The sequence below is a fragment of the Lithobates pipiens genome, unplaced genomic scaffold (assembly GCF_037356315.1).
Source record: "Lithobates pipiens isolate NorthernLeopardFrog02 unplaced genomic scaffold, aLitPip1_a1.2 Scaffold_8, whole genome shotgun sequence".
In the NCBI taxonomy this organism is placed as follows: domain Eukaryota; kingdom Metazoa; phylum Chordata; class Amphibia; order Anura; family Ranidae; genus Lithobates; species Lithobates pipiens.
Genome location: NW_027507903.1, coordinates 452,762,045 through 452,784,110, shown reverse-complemented (window position 1 = coordinate 452,784,110; position 22,066 = coordinate 452,762,045). Strand labels below are relative to the sequence as shown.

General features: G+C 42.1%; 1 protein-coding gene and 1 long non-coding RNA gene across 3 annotated transcripts in view; one reads left to right on the top strand and one right to left on the bottom strand.

The window, feature by feature from the left end:
• Positions 1–22,066, bottom strand: part of CYFIP2 (cytoplasmic FMR1 interacting protein 2) — a 137,431-nt gene that overhangs the window by 10,996 nt on the left and 104,369 nt on the right. For both annotated transcript variants that reach the window (XM_077468404.1, XM_077468405.1), the window contains exons 18-29: positions 21,531–21,687; positions 17,447–17,543; positions 15,616–15,692; positions 15,049–15,157; positions 14,558–14,677; positions 13,517–13,716; positions 8,217–8,304; positions 7,798–7,941; positions 6,418–6,508; positions 4,641–4,771; positions 2,167–2,239; positions 1,992–2,086 (exon numbers count right to left, since the gene is read on the bottom strand). In XM_077468404.1, the coding sequence (XP_077324530.1) occupies positions 1,992–2,086; positions 2,167–2,239; positions 4,641–4,771; positions 6,418–6,508; positions 7,798–7,941; positions 8,217–8,304; positions 13,517–13,716; positions 14,558–14,677; positions 15,049–15,157; positions 15,616–15,692; positions 17,447–17,543; positions 21,531–21,687 (1,382 nt within the window). The remainder of the gene's footprint in view (positions 1–1,991; positions 2,087–2,166; positions 2,240–4,640; positions 4,772–6,417; positions 6,509–7,797; positions 7,942–8,216; positions 8,305–13,516; positions 13,717–14,557; positions 14,678–15,048; positions 15,158–15,615; positions 15,693–17,446; positions 17,544–21,530; positions 21,688–22,066) is intronic.
• LOC143960116 (uncharacterized) overlaps positions 9,654–22,066 on the top strand; it is an 84,017-nt gene continuing 71,604 nt past the window's right edge. Inside the window, exon 1 of the long non-coding RNA XR_013270265.1 lies at positions 9,654–9,778. This is a non-coding gene — a long non-coding RNA (uncharacterized LOC143960116). The remainder of the gene's footprint in view (positions 9,779–22,066) is intronic.

The window sequence follows — 22,066 nt, the reverse complement described above, 5'->3', positions numbered from 1 at the left end:
CAAACATTCCGATCACCAAATCTGTCGGATAATTTCCAACAGATTTTGTCCGAAACTGGAGTTGCCTACACACGGTCGGAAGAAAGTTGTTGGAAAATCCGATCGTTCGGAACGTGATGAAGTTCGTTCGTTACGACGGGACTACGTTGCGGCTAGTAGCCAATAGCTTTCGTCTCTTAATTTATTCTGAGCATGCGTGGCACTTTGTCCAATCAGAATTCTCTACAAACGATCAGAAAAAGTCAGATCGGATTTTGTTGTTGGAAAATTGGAGATCCTGCTCTCAAATTTTTTCCGTTGGAATTTCCGATGGAAAAAGTCCGATAGAGCCCACACACGATATAATCCGATCGGACCTTTTCCGTCGGAATTTCCGACCGTGTGTACAGGGCATAAGAGTTTTTTTTTTTTTTTTGCTTGGGAGGGTGCATGTGATCAGCACAGGGCCAATCAGCACTGTCCAGACAGAGGACCAGGAGCCTTGCAGCCTCATAGGACAGCTCAGTGCAGTAGGAAAACTCCTCCTACAAGCTTCATCAGGAACTGATAGAAATCACAAGAATTATATATACTGCTGATGAGAAAAGGTATATTGATGTTTATATTTACTAAAATGATTGCAGTTCTATGTTCTGTGTACTGCGAGGCCAGATATAGCAATTGCAGGGTCCTGGGTTTAGTAACACTTTAAGGTTTGGTTTGTTGGGTATCTGGTATTACTTGGTGCAACCTCGTCTTTTATATTTTACCAAACATTGGGTAACTTATTGTGTTTGTTTGCCCTAAAAATCACTTGTGTTTTACTGCCATTTTGCGTTTCCTAGACATTTGCGATAATATCATGTGACATAAAATAACCACTATTTTATTCTCTAGGGTGTCTGCTTTAAAAAAATATATAACCTTTGGGTTTTTTATGTATTCTTCAGGACTAAAATCATTGATTAAACATGTGTACAAAAATTGCTCTGCAGCATCTGGTTCTCCATCTATCCCTCCCTGTCATTTCCATGTTCTGTGCAAAACCAATTCTGTCCCCAACCCTGCCATCCCCTCCTAAAACTAACAGCAGAGGAATGTGAGCTCCTCCCACCTGAGGTCCTCTGCTTGGGAGGAAGACCCGAGAAAACCATGCACAGAAGCACTGCTGGGAAAAGGTATTAAGAGATTATATTGCTGAAAAAAAAACACACTGCCATTACTATTGCCCCATAAGAGAACCTATCATGGGAGTTTATTTTGGAGACTTTACAACCACTTTAATACAGTTTGTTCTCTATAGAGTCTTTAATGTAAAGTTTTCGTTCCTTTGAGTTGATTAACCACTTCAGCTCCAGAAGATTTTGACCCCCTTCATGACCAGGCCATTTTTTGCTATTTGGCACTGCGCTACTTTAACTGGCGACTGCGTGGTCATGCAACACTGTACCCAACTGAAATGTATATTTTCACAGAAATAGAGCTTTCTATTGGTGGTATTTGATAACCACTGGATTTTTATTTTTTGCGATATACACAAAAAAATATATATATATTTTTTACTTTCTGCTATAATACATATGAATGTCAACACAGAGCTCTGGGTTGTGATTGCACACACCTGATCAGCAGGCCCCGAACATTAATCATTGGCCGGGACTTGCTGAGAGGCCCTCGATGTGCACAATCAAACCCGGAAGTAGGCAGCGACGTACTACGCTTAGCCTACAGCGCCCGCTCGTCCGCACTACATCGCGGGCAGGCGGTTGCTAAGTGGTTAATTTTTTTCCATCTTTTGTAAACAATTTAAGAAAACTTCATTGTAATTTTCTTTCATGATCAAATCAATATTATTTTGATCTGTTGTCCCTTAAACGGCATGGGGCCCATAGGCCGGTGCCTACTATGCCTATTTGGTAGTACAACATTGATTCAGCCCACTGGTGACTACTCAAGACTGAAATATCAATTTCGAATGGAGTAAGGCTTCAGATAGAACCTCCAAAGCATACCTGTGGGGTGCCCAGTCTCTCAATTAGTGGGACGAGATGCAGTGGAGCGTACTTTGCCTCTAGTCGTTTCATCCTGACCTCCAGACGTTCCCCCTCTAAATGGAAAAATAAGATTAGAAGTTAGCTTAACAAGCATGAAATGTTTGGATCTTAGAATGGTTTAGTTCAGACTCACCTTTGATGAAAACTCGCGGTAAGATGTTCTGGAATGGTGCTGCATGAAGAAGATCACACACCTCCTCCTGGGACTGGGTGATATAAAGTGAGAAGAGATGAGGGTCACAAAGATTACAAGGAGACTGCGACAGCAATCACAACCACCAGTGCTAGACATCCCAGTCAACGTGATCTGCAAAATCACCGCATGTGGAGCCAAAATGTAAACTGATCCATTAGCTCTCCAGATACAAGTCACAGATTTATGATATGAGAATATTTTCTATTGTCCTCCATTCATAAAATACCAATATGCTATTGGAAAATGCTATATTTTAGTGTAAAGGATGGGATTTTTGAGGCACAACTATTTACATAAAATATCTTTCCTTTTATTGTAGATAAATCTAAAAACATGCTGATGTGCCATACAACATTTTTTTAAATAGATCCATGATACAATGTTATTCATTGGTTTCACCACAACATTATGTAATATAGTTACATAGTTAGTAAGGTTGAATAAAGACACCAGTCCAACCTGAGTGTCTACAATTGTCCCTATCCCTGTACATTGCACACTCACCCTGCCCTCAAGGAGCCCACAATCCAAGGTCCCCATTCATATACTAGGGCCAATTTGGGACAGAGTCCAATTAACCTACCTGCATGTCTATGGAGTGTGGGAGGAAACTGGAGTACCTGGAGGAATCCCATGCAGGCACAGGGAGAACATGCAAACTCCAGGCAGGTAGTGTCGTGGTTGGGATTCAAACCAGCAATCCTTTTTACTGCTAGGTGAGAGTTCTAACCTCTACACCACTGTGCCACCAAATTTAATAGTAGTATAGACATATGCTGGTGTTATATGGTCCAATAGTAATACTACTATTACAAAATGTTGTGGTGAAACCAATTAATAAGATTGTATAATGGATCTATTTTATAAAATGTTGTACGGCATATCAGCAAGTTTTTATATTTATCTAAATAAAGGAAATATATTTTATGTAAATAGATGTGCCTCAAAAATCCCATCCTTTACGCTACAATATAGAATTTGCCAATAAATAGGGGTGTGGCACTTTAAACCTACTTAAAGTGGGGGCTCCCATTAAAAAAATAAAAATGAAAGTCAGCAGCTACAAATACTGCAGCTGCTGACTTTTTGGACACTTATCTGTCTATCGAAGCCCCGCTCGTCTCGCCCTCCATAAGGCAGTGCCGGCATTGTAACTGTGGGCACCCAGCTGTGGCTTCACAGCCGGGCACCCACTGTGCATGCACAAGCGGCGCCGCGTGCCGTGATTGGCCACGCAATCATCTGGGACCTGTCCCAGATGATTGACAAGAGGGAGGGAGCAGAGCTGAGCCCTTCCTGCGCCGAGGGGAAGTGACATCAGGAGCCTGAAGGAGGCAGACTACGAGGGACCCCCTAGCAACAGCCATTTAGAGGTGAGTAAAAATAATAATAATTTCCAAAGGTTTTTTTTTTTTTTTAGGCACATTACTGCATTTTTATTTTTTTGAGTGGAGCAGCACTTTAAGAGGGCACCAATATGCTATACATTCAGCAATTATATATAGTATATGAAATGTACTCATTGACAAAGCCGATATAGTTAAATGTAATGGAATATCTCTGCCAGTACCAGCTACCTTAAAAATGAAGTATGGTCAAAGCTTTTTAGCAATAATTCTATTCTGGGTCACAGGAGTGCACTTATTTCTGCATGCCTGTAACCCAGATTTAGCCAACAGTTGGCTAAAGTCCGCTGTCAGCTGATGTCACAGAGCTGGTCCAGGCTTTGAATTGATCCCAACTTTATTGACGGGATCCTCCCAAATGCCTGGCGGCAGCTGGCTCAGCCTCCCAGTTTGCCGCTTCTTAAAAAGAAGGCAAAGGTAATTCTGGAAAGGGTCACAACATATATTCACCTTACCTGTGCTCCATCAGAGCTCCTTCCTACTCTGGAGCTGGTGAGAAAAGCTGGCATTTCTGGGTAAGCAAGAGTATGTGACCTGCTTCCCTGTGATGGTGCCCATACCTAGAACTGTTACATGACTGGGGCAGTGACATCTCTCCCTGGCACAGACAATTTCAGCACTGGCTGTAGTGGAGCAAGATAGCTCAGGTAAGGTGAGTATGGGGATGCCCTTTCCATAAACATTGTCACCTTGTCCTGCCCTTACAGTTCCCTATGAAAGAAGAAAAATAAATACTTGCCTCTCTCTGTACTTGCGCTACAGAACAACACTGATAAAGACACAATGTTCTCTGTACTCGGCACATACACCCATGGTTTCAAGAGTTTTGATATTCTGTGTTTTTCTGCTAACCTGCATTTCTCTACTTTGTCCTGTTGTATTTGTTACAGCACAGGCTGGTACATGGATTAAGTGTTTAAAAGTATATACAAGTGGTGTCATTCATTATATGCTGAAGGAGAAAATGCTAAAACATACTTTAGGTGGATATAATTCAGTTCTTACCAGAGCCTGTTCTATGAGCAGACAGAAGAGGATGGCATTGCCCACCTCTCGGAGGCTCTGAAATACATCTGTCTTCAGCTCTGCATATTCAATGATATCCTTCAGCTGATGATGGAAGAATTCCAGGATGCCTGAAAATAATTGATATGATGGGTTTAAGATAATATGGGTAATACAGGCATTAGATAAAGCATCAAAAAGAGTATCAAATCTTCATCTGCAGGACAGATAGTAATAAAAACCTCACACAGATTCTTACCCTTCCCGACACAACTTTAAATGTGTGTTTTCTGCTATCTCTCTGTCCACACTGGAGAGATTTTTCATTACAGTGGAACCTTGGATTACAAGCATAATCTGTTCCAGGAGAATGATTGTAATCCAAAGCACTTGCATATCAAAGAGAGTTTCCCCATAGAAATCAATGGAAATTAAGATAATTTGTTCCGCATTGACTGCTATTGCATGCAATACCTCATGTGGCCCGAGGTTGGGGGCGCCAAAGAGCCTTGGAAAAACTCAAGGACAGCTCGGCTGAACACGGAATGCCTCGGAAAGGCTCAGAAACAGAGTATTTCCGAGTGTTTCCAAGTATTCCCGAGTTGTTCCGAGTATTTCCAAGCACTTCCGAGTGTCAACGACGTCCCCGCAACCTCTGGCCAAATGTGGTACTCCACACCCCATTAGCTTGAATTCTGATAGTTTTGTGAGACAACACTCGCAAACCGAGTCAGAATGAAAAAAAAAAAGTTGCTCGTCTTTAAAAACGCTAGTTAATCCCCCTTACTCGTTAACCATGTTTCCACAGTACTTCCCTTCCTGGTGACAACTTTTCATTTGGAAAGGAAGTGTGGAAAAAGATCCTCATTTGGGTCCCAGGCAGCAGTAAAACCTGATAGAGGTTCTAGCCCTTCAATGCTCTATCTAAACTGAAATAAAGGTTTTTTTGGAGTTGTGTTTGAAGTGTTACTAAACCCACAACAGTAAAATTAGGCTGTTTATGCAGGAAAGCATGCTTGTTATACTCACCGTGGAACCTGCATTGTGTAGAAAGGCTGTTTGATCCCATCTTCTCTGATCCTCCCCGCCTTCCACTGTCCCCTGATAATTTCCTGATAACAGAGTCTATGGAGTCAGGCTGCACATGCTTGGTTTGGTGTGTGCTGCTAGAAAGGATTATTTTTTTCTTTGGAGAGTGCATGTGATCAGCACAGGTCCAATCAGCACTGTCCAGACAGAGAGTCAGGGGTCTTGCAGTCTCATAGGACAGTCAGAAAACTCCTCCTACAAGCTTTAACCAGTGCTTAGCTGAACACTGATATAAGTCACCAGACTGCTATATGACGCTGATGAGAAAAGGTATTTAGCAGTTTATATTTACTAAAATGATAGCATTTCCATATTCTGTGTACTGTTGGGAGACCAGATATAATGAATCCAGGGCCCTGGGTTTAGTAACACTTTAAGTAAAGGTTTGTACATGTAAGAATGTGTCTATAGTAAGGTCAGTGCTGGGACAAGGTCCTTTAACACCCAAGGTGAAAAGGCCTAAGTGAATTCTTCCCCTCCATGAGCTGTGAACTACCTTAACAGTATTGGTTGCAGGTCCTGCCCTAATTGTTCCTCACCTGGATTAGCGTTATCAGCAACAAGTATTTTTCTGTATTTGCAATGTTTTTAAAGCCCTGTTTTGTTAGAAACCACATATGCATGTTTTGCAGAAATGTAGTATAGCTCTGATATGCACTTTAGGTATAACTATCTGCCCAGCTCCTACCTGGAGATCCATATTCATGTCTTGGCAACCGACAGATTTTTGGCATAACCTCGATAAGTGTCTTCACATACTGCAATATGGTTCCCTGGAGCTGTGGATAAGACAAGTCAAACAGTAAAAACCCATATTGCAATGCCTTGTAAGTGAGAATATTGAAATGAAACTGTTACAATAAAAATTTTGGAGCCACTTTTTTTTTTGTTTAAAGGAGTAAAGTCCCAGGGTTCTTCATCTTAAAGCATTCTATGTATTAAGGTGAAACGCCTTCTGAGCTGCCGCTGCCCCCCAGAGCCCCCCTTTTTCTTGCTTGAACCCGATCGTTCCAGCGACGAGCACAAGCCCAGTGACTCCAGGCGCTGTCTTGATTCCTCATTGGATAGATCGGCTCCCGCTGCTGTCAAACAAATCCAGTGACATGGGAGCCGGGGGGCAGGGCCGAGTCCTGCTGTCTGTGTCAATGGACGCAGCTGCAGGACTCGGGAGCACGCCCACACGGGTGCCCCCATGGAAATCGGCTCTCTGTGGGGACGCTCGTCAAAGAGGAGGAGCCAGGAGCGCCACCGGGGACCCCAGAAAAGGAGGATCCGGGCTGCTCTGTGCACGACCCTTGCACAGAGCAAGTAAGTATGACATATTTGTTATTTTAAAAAAATAATAAAAAACAATCTTTACAATAACTTTAAGTTGCAGGCTCCTAGACTGCCATGCTTTATTTACTAGACCCTGGAACCAGCATGCAATCAGAAAAGTGTGAAAAGTCTGAACTCCTGCATATTTTTTTGGATTATTCATAGGTAGACTAGAATGATAGCCTGGAGTCTGCAGCTTTAAAAAACTAATTCACAATAACATTGCTATACAACAAATATTACTGAAAAAGAACAGGCTGTTTTAGAGCTGAGGCTACTCTCTGTGAATGAGCTGAAAACAAGTTAACCTGTTGATCAGTAAGCCTGTCGAAGGCTCAGAAGCCATAATGGAGCCTGGGCTGCAAAAACTGGACAAGAGTTATACTGGGGGCCCTTTGGCTTCTCTGACTGCAGGCCCTCTGATATTTAGGGAGGGGAGAAGTTTCTGGGTACTCGTAAAAATGAAGGAGCCCTAGGGAGTTGCCTTGTTTTCCCCTTCTAATCACTGGCCCAGGCAATAAGAGAATCTTGAGGAGTCCTGGTCTCACACAGGTTACAAAAGACATCAAACCATTCATTGGTAGCATTAAAACACAAAGGGCACATAGGCATATGAGATCTATTGTGATATGTAGACATTTCAGTTTTATATTTATGGTGCCCGCTGAATGAAATAAAATACATCTCTGTTTAAGCAAGGCTCCCACATACCCACACACCTCCTATTCAATTACATTATACCTCAACTCACCAGGCTCTTGACAATTTTCAGCAGCTCCTCCATGACCACAGCGATGCCCTGGTACCCCAGAAGACGGCAGATGGTTTTAAAGTGTGGCGGACCCACAAAGTTACGGTATGAGCTATATATGTGGCTGTAGGCAATATTGAGGGGCTACAAGACAAGATATTTTTAATATTAATCACATATAGGCAAAAAAAAAACACAATACAAGATTACGGTGAACATTATAACATCGGAGCTAAGATTGGTCCAACTCTTACAACTCTTGTTGTTTGGAATACATTTGTGGTACACGTTATACTCCTGACAAGCTATCCAACAGATGAACTGGATGCCTTGGTGTACGGTCTATGAAGGATCAGATTTGGTTTAACTTCTCTAGCCTATTTTCCTATCAAGAAGTATTCAATTCAGTCTTTACTGACCTTTGACCCATACAGATAATATGGCTGCACATTTGCTGGCTTATCTCTCTGTGGTTCTTGTGTGAAAGGAATGGCTGTTCGAACAAACCTACAGGAAATGTAAGAAATATTAGACAAAAAACAAAGATCTGCAGAAAAAAATACCTTGTATAGAGTACATTACACATATTTTCATATTCAGTAAAGTAGCTAAAAAACGATAAAACACAAAGTACAGGTGTCAGGTCTGTAAAAGACAAATAGAGAATGATTGCCGTTGGAAACACCATTTCAAATCGATTAGTCTACTGGCAGAGCTGCTAAAACATGTAGTCCCATCACAGCTGGAAGGTCGCAGGTAGCCTAAGCCCTTGTACACACGGTCGGACAATCCGATCACAAAATCCATAGGATTTTGTCCGAAACTGGTGTTGCATACACACGGTCGGACAAAGTTGTCGGAAAATCAGATCGTTCGGAACGTGATGACGTTCGTTTGTTACGACAGGACTACATTGAGGCTAGTAGCCAATAGCTTTGGTTCCGTGAATTGATCTGAGCATGCGTGCCACTTTGTCCAATCAGAATTCTCTACAAACGATCGGACAAAGTACGATCGGATCATGTTGTCGGAAAATTTTATATCCAGCTCTCAAACTTTGTTGGTCAGACATTCCGACGGAAAAAGTTTGATGGAGCCCACACATTGTCGGATTATCCGACAACACGGTCTGATCGGACATTTTCCGTTGGAATTTCCGACCGTGTGTACAAGGGCTTAGAGGCAATTCACACTGGTCTGATGCATTGTGACACTTTACAGCAACTGAATTAACCTTCCTGTTAGTATGATTATGTCAGATTTCTGATGCTGAAAGCGGTACAATTATTTTGCATGGAAATTTGGCGTTTTATATTGTAGGCCTGTAATTCTTAGGTATAACTCATATCTCACTTAAATCTGTCCAAACAAGAGTCTAGTAGACATCCCGGGTATGATAACGTTTGAAACACGAAATCATAAATTATAATATAATAAATAACTATAAATAATTATAACAAATAATAATATAATAATAAAAATTATTCAATAATGTAATCAAATCAAAAACACTAAAATTTGCTCAGTTGCAGAATTGTCACTGTCATTACTTTCAGTGTTTGATGACGGATCTCTCCACAAATCACTATCACTCAATTCTGCAAGTGATTATAATTTATTATCGCTGTTTTCTAACTGGTCTAAAACCACTTTTGATGTAAAGGAACGGTTTTGGTTGCTACGGACAATCTCCAGTTTCCAGACAGAAAGAATAGTATTTATAATATAAAACTGCATACAGGGCATTGGACAAACCACTAGGGACAAAAGGGATGTGAAATAAATTGATACAGTAATGTAATCAGTAAGATTACCATGTACTGTATATGTATTGTGTTTTTTACTTTTTCAGTTTGGCACCGTTCTCCGTCCTCGTATGGTCGCAATGCTTGCAGGGAACGGAGCTTGGCTCCGTGATGAATCGAGCGGAGGACGGCTCGCTCGCACAGCGGGGAGGACATCGCAAGATCCTGGGGACAAGGTAAGTGAGCTGTACCTGGATCCTGCAATGTGATCCCAAGTGTGGCTCGGGGTTACCACATTTGGTGCTGAAAATCCACCAAAAGCCATACTCGGGAATAACGTCAAGGATGGTTCACATGCAATGTATAAGATCAGCCCATTTATTTTAATTCAATCTTATTTTATTGAGATAGAAAAATTGAGATAGAGAAATTGTACAGTAGATTCATGTCATTCAATATCACATGAACAGAACTATACATCCTTGCAACACTGGTGTCATACCGTCTCATGGTTTAGATCATTTGTGAGCTTTGATTGATTTAGTATGGTATATAAGTCTGTATACCTACAGCGTCTAACCTGGCTTATTAAGGGTAGGTGAGCACCACTATCTACTCAATGAGTGGTGCCCACTCATTACAAGTAGGCTAGGGCTTTTGTTGCTGTGCTGAACCCGTTTTCTCTGAGGGGGAAGCTCTGTGTGTGCCACCGTTCCAGTCTGATGAGACTAGAGATTATGATTTAGGTGATCATGTAACACTGCAACATTTAAAGGGAAAGGAGAAAAAGAGAGAGACATTCCATTCTGGTTGCACAGGTGCATCGGTGGAGTCCTCTGTGGCCCATGGAATAAATTCTGAGGAGTAGCGAAACATAGACCACGAGGTCCAGGTCTTGGAAAATTGCTTCTCTTTACCCGTTTCCTACGACATCATTCATTCCAAGCTATTGATTTGGTTCACTTCAATTGCCCAATCCCCCAGGGAAGGCATGCTCGTCGACATCCAATGTATGGGCAGAACCGTTCTAGCAGCCGCCAGAAAGTGACGCAAAATATCTTTTTTGACCGATTTAAGCTGTCCAGGGAGCAAAGACAGCAGAACTACCTCAGGAGAGGGTGTGATTGAGGTCGCCATGAGTCTGCAGTACAAGTTGAGGATCTTTTGCCAGAACCTCTTCACAGGGGGGCATTCCCACCGAATGTGAAGTATGCTTCCCTTGGATGACAAACAATGATAGCAGGTATCCGGGAGCGCTGGGTTTATCCAGTGCAAAGTCAAGGGGCATTTGTACCAACGGGTCAACAACTTGAATCCTTTTTCTTGAGCTTTGGAGGCTACAGATATTTTGTGAGTCAGAATGAAGCACTTTCGCCAGTCTACTGGTGAAATGGAGTGACCCAAATCTTCCTTCCAGGCCTGTGTGTATGTGGGGAGGTCAGGATTATAATCCATATGTATGAGAGAGTATAGTTGAGAGACCACATGTGTAGGGGGGGCGGTCTGGAGCAGCATGCTCTCCAAGTCTGTTAAGTCAGTAAGTATATCAGGCAGGGGTGGGAAGGTGTGAATGAAGGATATCACCTGTTGCCTCTGCAGCCAATGCGTCGAGGTATGGGAAAATGGACCGGAGGGAACCTCATGAATCAGAGAAGAGTCTGAACGCAGGACTTGGGCAAGTCGTCTGTGGTCCTCCTTACACCAAGGTCCAAAACTCGCTCCCTGTATGGCCGGTGGAAAATCCCAAAACAGTGGGATCATGGGTGCTTTCAAAGGAGTTAGAGTCTTGGAGGAATTAATTTGGGTCCAAATTTGTATGTTTTGTCGGGTGAGGTCACTCAGGGGTATCCCTCTTTTAAGGAATAGCCGATTTATTTTAAATGGGATGTTGTTGCACCACAACACATACTTATTTTAATGGTCAGACACCATTTTTGTCAATGCAACACACTACAATGCAAAAACCATTTACATCTGTGCTTGTTAATGTGTTGCTAGAAGCAATGGGGTAGCATTCAAAATCAATGGCACCGCAATGCACTGCACCTAGCTTCATGTGCTACTGGGTGTTACATTAAAGCACGCACTACCACAACGCACCAGTGGGAACAGTATCTTAAAGCGGGGTTCCACCCTAAAGTGGAACTTCCGCTGATCGGAACAATCCCCCCCTCCGGTGTCACAATTGGCACCTTTCAGGGGGGAGGGGGGTGCAGATACCTGTCAAAGACAGGTATTTACACCCACTTCTGGGCATAGACTCCCACGGGAGTCTATGCCATTTCCTGTCCTGCCGCGCTGTCTGCTGGGACACACACGGGTCCCAGAGACAGCGCAGACAATTCCTATTGCGCTGCGCGACTCGCGCATGCGCAGTAGGGAACCGGGAAGTGAAGCCGATTTGCTTCACTTCCTGATTCCCTCACCTAGAATGGTGGCGGCAGCAGCCGAGAGCTGAGCGATCGATCGGCCTCGGCTGCTGGCATCGCTGGACCCTGGGACAGGTGAGTGTCCATTTATTAAAAGTCAGCAGCTGTAGTATTTGTAGCTGCTGGCTTTTAATATTTTTTTCCGCAGTACAGTCCCGCTTTAAAGATCAAGTGCACGTTTGTGATAAAACTGGAAACAATTGTAATGTTGCTCCTTATACTTGGTTAAAGCAACTCTGTACTCAAATATGACCATAAAGATATGTGACCAGTCTTGTTTTTTATGTATGCATAAAGGGTAATGGGATGAAATATGAATGGAGAAGATTCTGCTCTGTGCTCTATCCAGTACTGGTCACGTGATCAAAATACTAGATCTTTAAGCCGCGTACACACGGGCGGACTGTATGGCCTACTTAGTCCGTCGAAACACATTTCAGCGGACAGTCCGCTCGTGTGTGGGCTTCAGCGGACTTTTTCAGCGTGCAGTCCGGCGTACTAAGTATTTCGGAATTTCCGTAATACTGTCCGTCATACTTTGATTTCAGCGGACAATCCGCTCGTCAGTAGGCTAGTTCGACGGACTAAGAATGGCACATGCTCAGAAAGGATTTACACGGCGAAAGGTTGCATTGCTGTGTATTGGACTTCCTATTTCTAGTCCCGTCGTACGTGCTGTACACGTCATCGCGCAAGCTTTCGACGGACTGTTTGTGCATCCGTGTATGGTCAAGTCCATTCATTCGAAAGTATGACGGACTGTCCGTCGGATTGTATGACAGACTAAGTAGGCCATACAATCCGCTCGTGTGTACTCGGCTTTAGTAACATGACTAGACCAGTGTGACATTTCATATTTCATATCAGATTGTAATCTCTAACAAGCAGGGCCCTTTGACCCCTCCTGTATTGATTTGTATTGTAACTGTACTGTCTGCCCCATGTTGTAAAGCGCTGCACAGACTGTTGGCGCTATATAGATCCTGTATAATAATAATAACAGCAAAGATCAAATCATGGTCTAATCTTTTGGTAAAGTAAATGACACTGGAGGTAGCCAGGAGCAACACATTGGAGGTTATTTAGTAAAGGCAAATCCACTTTGCACTGCAAGTGCACTTGGAAGTGCAGTCACTGTAAATCTGGGGGGAAGATCTGAAATGAGGGGAAGCTCTGCTGATTTTATCATCCAATCACATGCAAGCTAAAATGCTGTTTTTTATTTTCTTTGCATGCCCCCCTCGGATTTATAGCGACTTCACTTGTAGTGCAAAGTGGATTTGCCTTTCGTAAATAACCCCCATTCTCTATATGCAGGGTCATATGTGTTCAAACATCTGCAGATGTGTTTATCAGATAATAAAATCTACACTGGCAGAACCATGCATTATCTCAGCACTGCCCCCAGAAGACAGCAGGAGGAAAGAAAAATGTGATAAGTATGATTTTCCCAGGTATACAGATGCGGTAGCTATTTTATATTAAAAAGACAAAAATATATATCTCTCTTGGAAGAACAAGTTACACCCTATCATTTTTACTCACCTGTTTGTAGAGCCATTATAACAGTAGTTGGGTAGGAAGTCGAAGTTGAGCTCCCAGAAAACATGCAGTGTATTTCTGCCGTATGGAGCAGATACGTTATGATTGGCCTCTCGAAACATGGCATCAAAACTGTCGAGGGTCAGGTGTTTGGAGAGGAGCCGATGAGTGAGGCGGTTGATATCAAGTAGCCATTCCAACTCCTAAAGCAAAAACAGCCAATCAAGAATCCAGAGTTTTGTTATAACTGAGCCTTGGGTATAAAAAAGAAAGTAACAGTAAAGCCCCATACATACTATCAGATTTTCTGTTGATTTTTTCCTTCAGATTTACCAAAACCATGTAGTGCGAGGGCCTGTCTGATTGCAAACAAATTGAAACTCCTAAGGTTTGACCTTAGATTACATGGTTTTGGTAAATCTGAAGGAAAAAATCAGCAGAAAATCTGATAGTGTGTATGGGGCTTTACAAAACGCTCCTCATTCACCCACTTAATGCTACTAAATCAGTGAATTTCCTATACTAGAGATTGTCCTCGCCTCCCTCATCACAATCACTTTGACATAATTCTGCTTTACTTTCCCTTTAAGCTACCATTACACACTTACTAGAGATCAATCTGAACAGGTACTTCTTTCTGTGTAAGAAAAGTAAAAGGGTCATATACTTAAAGTGTATGTCTGGAAAAAAACATATGCAGTACGTTTGCAATACATGTACATTTCCCCATATTTTGTCCATTTAAAAAGCTGTAGGCACAGAACAAAATACCTGTTGACCTGGCAGTAATCCAGTGTGCTCCTAACTTCCTGTTTAAACTGAAAACTCCACTTCTGCTGCACTGAAATCCTAAGCAGTTCTCTTCTTCTGGACTACAGGACACCCCCCCCCCTTTCTCTCATCTCCATACCATAAGGGGAAGGTGTTCTGTAGTCTACCATAGTAGAACGCAAAAGAAAGTTTAGACAGGAGAAAACTAAGCACAGTTGCAGTAGATGGTAATACGTTCACTTTAAAAAAGTTGCAATAGCAAAAAACACCCACCACTATGGAGGTGAGGTCTTCACTCTCAAAGCGACTGATTGCCTGATCAAGAGACTTGTACATCGCAGCAGAGATCCGCTGAGTGATCAGCCTGTTCAAGTCAATAGATCTTCCGAGGAGCTGTGTGAGATGTAAAGGCAAGAGTGAGTTTATAATGTTTATTTACACACTGAGCAATGAGAATATACAAAGTGTAGCAACGCACAGCAGCCAATCAGATATCAGGTTTTTGTCTGTTAAAAAAGGGTTGCTTTCTGTTTTTACATTTTTACTTTAGAGTACTTATGTGTACATTTCATAAAGTAATATGATAGGTTATTGCTTTTTGTGCTTTAGTAATGTCCCTGCTGTTTATTTGCATCCAGGATTTGCCTCCAGCTGTGTGCCAAATACCATTACAAAGGCAACATCCTCCATGCAGACATAGAGTAATAAGTCTTTCTACATAAATACATTCTTCTTACTTGTATTATTAATATCAATAAGCTCACCTGAACATGGCGTTGCTTGAGTAGCGTTTCATAGCGATTCGATGGGGGATATGGAATAATTACCCCGTAGTTTTTACACTCCGCCCGAAATCGTTTATCAAGCAAAACACTGAAGGAAGAAGAATGCCTGTTTAAATCGATTCACTTGTCTTTGACATCGCCCTATTTCAACTGTAGTACAGAGAATGAAAGCAAGCATTGGGTTGACAATATAACTTAGCTCTCGTTCACACCGGTGTGATTTGTCATGTGATTTGACATTTCCAAATCGCACGAGAAGTCACACCCCATTGCCGGCAATGGAACCGTTCAATTTGCCACAACTCATGTCGCAGCGACTTTGAAAAAGTTTCCTGCACTACTTTTTTTCGATTTCATTGCGACTTGCATTGACTTCTGTTAAATGAAGTCGCAAGCCTCAATGATATTGGAGGTTCAAATCGTACTGATCTGCTGCTTTTAAATCGCTCTGAAGTAGCAGGATTTTAAAGCCGCACTGGTGTGAACCAGGGCTTCGTTTACAGGGCACTGTTAAGAAACCTAATGCACAAGAGTGTCTGTTCATACCTGCCAGACATGGCTTTGTAATAGGCAAAGATCTGATCAGATAACTTGTACACAAACTGGTCAAAGCACAAATTCACCTATAAGAGAAAAGAAAATAAAACTAGTTAACCACTTCCCCTCTAAAACATTTTCTTCTGTTTTTGCAGGCAAGCTAAAATCTGAATTTTGGCTATAAAATGACTTAAAAACCCCAGAACATTAAGTATTTTCTAAAAGCAGAGGCCCTGTAGAATAAAAAGACGGTAGTTGTCATTTTTTATGTTCCACGAAATGTGCGCAACTGTTTATCAAAATCTGTAAATTTTCATGTAAACAAACATAATACAGTACCCAATGTCTTGGTAAAATATAAAACAACTGTAAATAGGTACCAAACATTTCAAGTTCTAAAACTGCATGCACCCATAATATCATGAAAAACGATCACACCTGAAATTCTCCATAGGCAAACCGTAAAAAGCCTTTATAGCTCATTCGTTTAGAGTTAACAGTGAATTATGGCCCTGGAATTACTGTTCTCACTCTGATGGTTATGACGATATTTCACAAGTGTGGTGCGATCGTGGTCTACATACATGTGCACACCTTGTGCATGTGTTTGCATTTACAGGTGTGTGCAGGGCAATGGAAGTTACGATAATTTTTTTTTTAAGATTACATTTTAATATAATTACTTTTTTTTTCATTTAACTTTATTTCTATCACAAGGGGGCTAACAAGATTTTTTCCAAAGTTTTTTATCATGTCTGTATATTTAAACCATATGTAAAGTCAAACCTATGCTCTCAGTAACAAAGTGAAATTAGGGCTAGGTTTACACTATTTCAGTTGTGGGATGGCGCGCAAATTGCATGCGTTCTTGCACCAGCTGGTAACCACAGCAAAAGCATGCTGCTGTTTAGTAGATTCATGGAGGTGCCATAATCTATTAATGGCACCCTTACGCATTGCAAAATGCAGTGAGTTTCCCCATGCACAGAAACAAATGGTGCCAGTGCAGTTACAGTTTTAGAAAAGGGTCAGGGATTTTTTTCATGCATTTCACACAGGTTCAGCAGCCCACTGAAATGAAAAGGCGGCTGTGGCTGCACAAACACAGCCACAGGAAACTGCAAAAGTGAGAACCTAGCATACACAATTGGATTTTCATCAGGGAATTGTGTGATGACAGACTGTTTACCTAAAATCCGACCGTTAGTACGCTCCATCAGAGAATTTTTGTCCAACTTTCCGCCAACAAATTTTGGATGGCAGGCTAGTAAATTTTCGGTGGAGAACGGTCTGTTGTCAGATTTTCCTATCGTTTGTACATAAGTCCGTCACACAAAAGTCCAAAGTACAAACACGCATATTCGGAACCAATGCTCACCAACGTCATTAGCAGAAGGTGCCCAAAGGGTGGCGCTCAAGAGCTGAAATTCCACGTATGTCACTACGTTCGTGTTTGTTGGCCGACAATTGTGTAGCGTTTGTATGCAAGACAAGTCCCCGACACACGCCCTTCGGATAAAAATCTGACGATTTTTTGGCCAGCAATCTGATCGTTTGTACGAAGCTTAAGTCAGAGAGGGACACAGTAGAGGTTTTTCTGACTAATACAGGCAATCTTGTGGCATCTGTCCTTGGGCAGCACATTTACTATTAACATTATAAAATTGAATAAGGGTTACTTCAATGGAGGGCTAACATTTTTATGGAGTATTGTAAATTGCACGAGTTGATAATGGGGGAATTGAGGCTAATGACAAATAAGGGCTTGGTAAAATCATCCGGCCATGTTTTGGATAATAAAGGTGTACAGTGAGTTAGTTAAAATATGTAGGCAACCTACCTCAGCTTCTATTTCATCATAGAGAAACTGCTTCTTAAACTTGGTGAGGGCATAGTAGGCACTGTCATTGTACAGGTCCAGGGGATATAACACATACCTGTGAAATAAAATGCAGCCACTTTGTTATTATTCCCTTATGATTACATGTTATTCCATTCCAAAAGATGCACATATCAGTTTGTGTATGGTCCGGTGCAGTGATGTCTAAAGCTGACCATATAGGTTACAGTCTGATTGTACAATCATTGCAGATCCACCACCAGTTATGTTGTGCAAGAGCCTGCCTGATAACATTTAAATTGAATGAATTGTTTAAGCATATTCTCACAGTTTCTGAACACCATGCAGATATAAAAGACACCAAATATTGAAATATATTCATAAATATATCCTTAAATGTAATTTTTACATGCAAGCAATGTGAGTACCTGAATTTGATTTGGTATCAAGGCCCTGTACAGCACAGTAAAGAGAGAGCGAGGAAGATGCAGCACAAGGAGCTAATAAGGTGTGCTATAATCCAAGGAGCATGCTGATAAAATCACAGCAGCGTGACACAGAGATGAGCTCATCAATATGCTGCTTCTCCTTTCACTGTACAATCACAGGGTGGGCAAGGGGAGAAGGTAGGTATCAGTGGCGCCCCCCCCCCCCCCCGGCAGTAAAAAAAAAATGTATTTAAACATGTCCCTTTAAGAAAAAAACATTTTAAAAAACGGTCCTTGTGTGCACCGCGTGCTAGCGCCAGGCGCAGTGCCACATTGGAAGCGCCACGTCTATGCAATCACGAGATTTCAGACGAGGCACTTCATTTGCTGCAAAAAACATCATCTGTGGTGCAGTCGATCGCGCCAAAGCTTCCGGTGCGATCGACTGGCAGTGCGGATTTCACTTTCACTTTCTAGGATATGGGCAGCACTCTCTGTTATCATTCCAACGTCACTCATAGGAATTAACGGCGGCACTCCTGTCCTCTGGTGAACATGAGAGGAGCATCAACAGGTAAAACAGAAGCTCTCTATGCCTTCTCATAGGTACAAATTCAGCGGCAGCCCCCCGCTTATCAACTACAAGTGATTTTCGGAAGCCAGCGTCAGCACCCCCCCCACCCCACATGTCATAACAATCATTATTTGCAAAAATTAAAGCCTTTGAGAGCTGAAAATAGTAACTACATTAATAAAAATAACGATTGTTATGACAAGTGGCACATGTATTATGCATTATGGCTTAGTGAATAAAGTCAAATTCAGAGTATGGCTTAGTGAATAAAGTCAAACTTAGAGAATACTATTGGTCCCAAATTTTATGAAATTAGAGTGAACTGTTTATTTTCTCAAATATCTTTTTTCCTCAGGAATAATCGGGTTGATTAATGATTTTCATAGAGCTATTGTTGGAGAGGATGGGTTTATACATTTAATGGCTAAACAGTGTTTCTCTTAGGCATATTCTAGTGTTGTTTGTCCTACATTGTTCATTTAGTATACCAAACTGACAAATGTCAGGTGTATAGCAGAGAAGGAGTTGCAGAAAGGTAGTTAACATGGTGCCTACCTGCTTCCAGAACTCAAAGATCACAGGGCATCTCCAAATAAAATCTATAAAATTTATATGGGGTTGAGAACATTGTAGGCAGTTAGAGTTAACCATATATTCCATTGTATGTAAATGAACAGGGAATAGATAAGTTTGGTGGATAATGTACAAATGAATCAGCATATGTAAATAAGAAATATGGTGCCATTCTTCTGTAGACATAGTTGGCATTAAAGAGGTTTTCCTTTAAATTTCTTTACATCATTCACTACCCCATGGGGCAAAGTACTACATGTACTTTGTCCCATGTTTTTAGGTGCCCTGTAATGCTAACTGTGATGTTGGACAATATGTCCCCACCGCAGCTAGCGATAAAAATGTGAACTGCTTGTCTCCAGCTACCAGGACTTGTCCGGCAAGAGGAATGCAAAGGGAGGGTAGGCTCACCTCCCAAGGACAGAACCCTGACAACCCATATAATGCAAGAGTTGTGACTTCACCCATAGGCTTACTATGGGGCATCCATTGTCAGCTATCCCTCCTCTCCCCTAAAGACAGTGGCGGCGCCGCCCCACCCTACATTTGATGAAATAGATGCTTGGATTTGGCAGCCATACCAATATCTTAAACTTACACTACACTAACAGTGTAATTGTTTAGTTTGTTTGCGCCAATCTGTAAGGCTGTGCTATATACCATGATTTGTGATGCTGGGGCTGTATTCTCTGTCCTATGATGCTGGGGCTGTATACTCTGTCCTGTGATGCTGGGGCTGTATACTCTGTCCTGTGATGCTGGGGCTGTATACTCTGTCCTGTGATGCTGGGGCTGTATACTTTGTCCTGTGATGCTGGGGCTGTATACTTTGTCCTGTGATGCTGGGGCTGTATACTCTGTCCTGTGATGCTGGGGCTGTATACTCTGTCCTGTGATGCTGAGCTGTATACTCCTGACACTATGAGTGGAAGCAAGTGGAATACAGGGGACGGAGTGGGTGAATTTTATAAGGAGTGTGGCTTATGAGAAGTGGGATTAGCCAAACATGGAGGGGGCGGGGTCTTGCGCCCCCCATCCTAAAACTTCACCAGCCGCCACTGGTAGGTATAAGAAAAACTGCAGCAGAGCTGTGTAAGGCTGGGTGCACATATATGTGAACTGGGTGCGTTTTAAGCTGCATCCAATATGCATGACATGTGAATGTGACTGACTGTCAATGGAGCTGGTTCACACATGTCCAGGGGGGCCGCGGTGCAGTTTTTATAAAGGGCCCTGTGCGTTTTTGGGTCCGGTTCAGGTGCGAATTCAAGCAAAAATTCACAACTAAATCCCACCTGAACCAGTGAACAGAAATGCACCGGACTCCGGGGCTGCTGACCGCATTCATCTCAGGCCTAAAAGGACAAAAATAAATATCCTTTAGCAAGTAAAACAGCTCTTGTATATGTATTTCAAATACATATCTGTTTGCCTGGAGTTCAACTATAAATTGTACAGTCAAACCGTAGCTTGTATAGCAAGCTTAGCAACCGCGAGACATCATTGGCAGGAAAGTCAGGGAACTATTTCAGTACTGTGAAAAATAATGACAGACTTGGTTTTTGGTATGTGGAAAAAGGATGTTAGCACCTAAAATTATTATATTAAATTGGTTGTAAAGTATTTGTTTTTTTTTACCTTCATGCATTTTATACATGAGGGTAAAACAACCTTCTGTGTGGTGCTCCCCCTCAGCCCCCTGTAATACTTACCTGAGCCTGACCTTGATCCAGCACTGTGCAAGGGAGTAGCAGCTCTGGCTGGTCTCTCTCTCCTCATTGGCCAAGACACAGCATCGAGAGCAATTGGCTCTCACTGCTGTCAATCACAGCCAGTGAGTAGAGAGTGGGGGGACAGGGCTGAGCCACACTCTATGTGTCTTATAGATGCACAGAGGCGGCTCAGGAGTGAGCATGCACAAGTGCTCCCATAGCAATCGGCTTACTATGGGGGCACTCAGCAGGGGGGTAGGGGCCAGGAGCGCCGGTGTGGGACATGAGAAGAGGAGGATTGGGGCTGCTTTTTGCAAAAGTATTGGTAAACAGGTAAGTATAACATGATTGTTGTGGACAAAAAAAAACACTGAGCTTTTATTATCACTTTATTCTATTTATTTTACTCACTATTAGTCCCTCTGGTGATTTCGACTTTTGTGTTTTGGAATAACAGGTGCTGCTCTAATCATCCAATCTAACACTTCCATGTGCGCCGCATCCCTTTGCTCGCTCTTACTCCTATTACTGTGTCCGCTGTATCATTACCATATCCCTGTAGTTCCCACACAAAGCCTTGGTGCTATTAATTAATATATTGTAAGGCTGTGATAGGAGCTGCAACGATATGCTAATACATAGCAGGCAACACAGAAACCCAGGGAAATTACACACAAACAAGTGTCAGAATCTAGTAGCAGTGACGGGGTCTCTTTCTATACAGCCTATATTTAGGGAAGGTGGCATATTGTTGAACATGAATAGCAATTGCAGCAGCTTTATTTGTAATCTCTTACTCCATCATGGAAGGCTCCTTGGTCTCTAGGATGTGATCAGTCAGGATCCAAGGCATTGACATCTCAATAGGGAACTGAATACGTCGACCCATGGTAAGTTCAAGGAAGAATTCCCGGAACCAGAGCTGGGACAGGTCACAACACTGCTGCAAAGCCTCTGAGGAGGGGACAAAGGGGACACAAACAGAAATTCATTGAAGTCATTGACAAGTGGCATTGTGCTGTGCAATACACAATAAGCATTGGTTTCTATGCAGAGCTGCACCAGACTTTACACTCTCCACTTTTAGTAAATCATCCCCATAGCAACTAACCACATTTAATTTTTAACTACAAAATTAATATGTTTCTGAGCTGACTACCTAAACAAAGCAATTCTAAATAATCTGCTACTGTAAATTAGTGTGAATAAAACAAACATGAAGTACTACAATAAAACAATAAAATTAATAATAAAAAAATTAAATATTGTTTCAAATACAATCAAAATAGAGCAAAACAATAAGTGAAAGAAGTCAATAAAGTGAACAAGATTA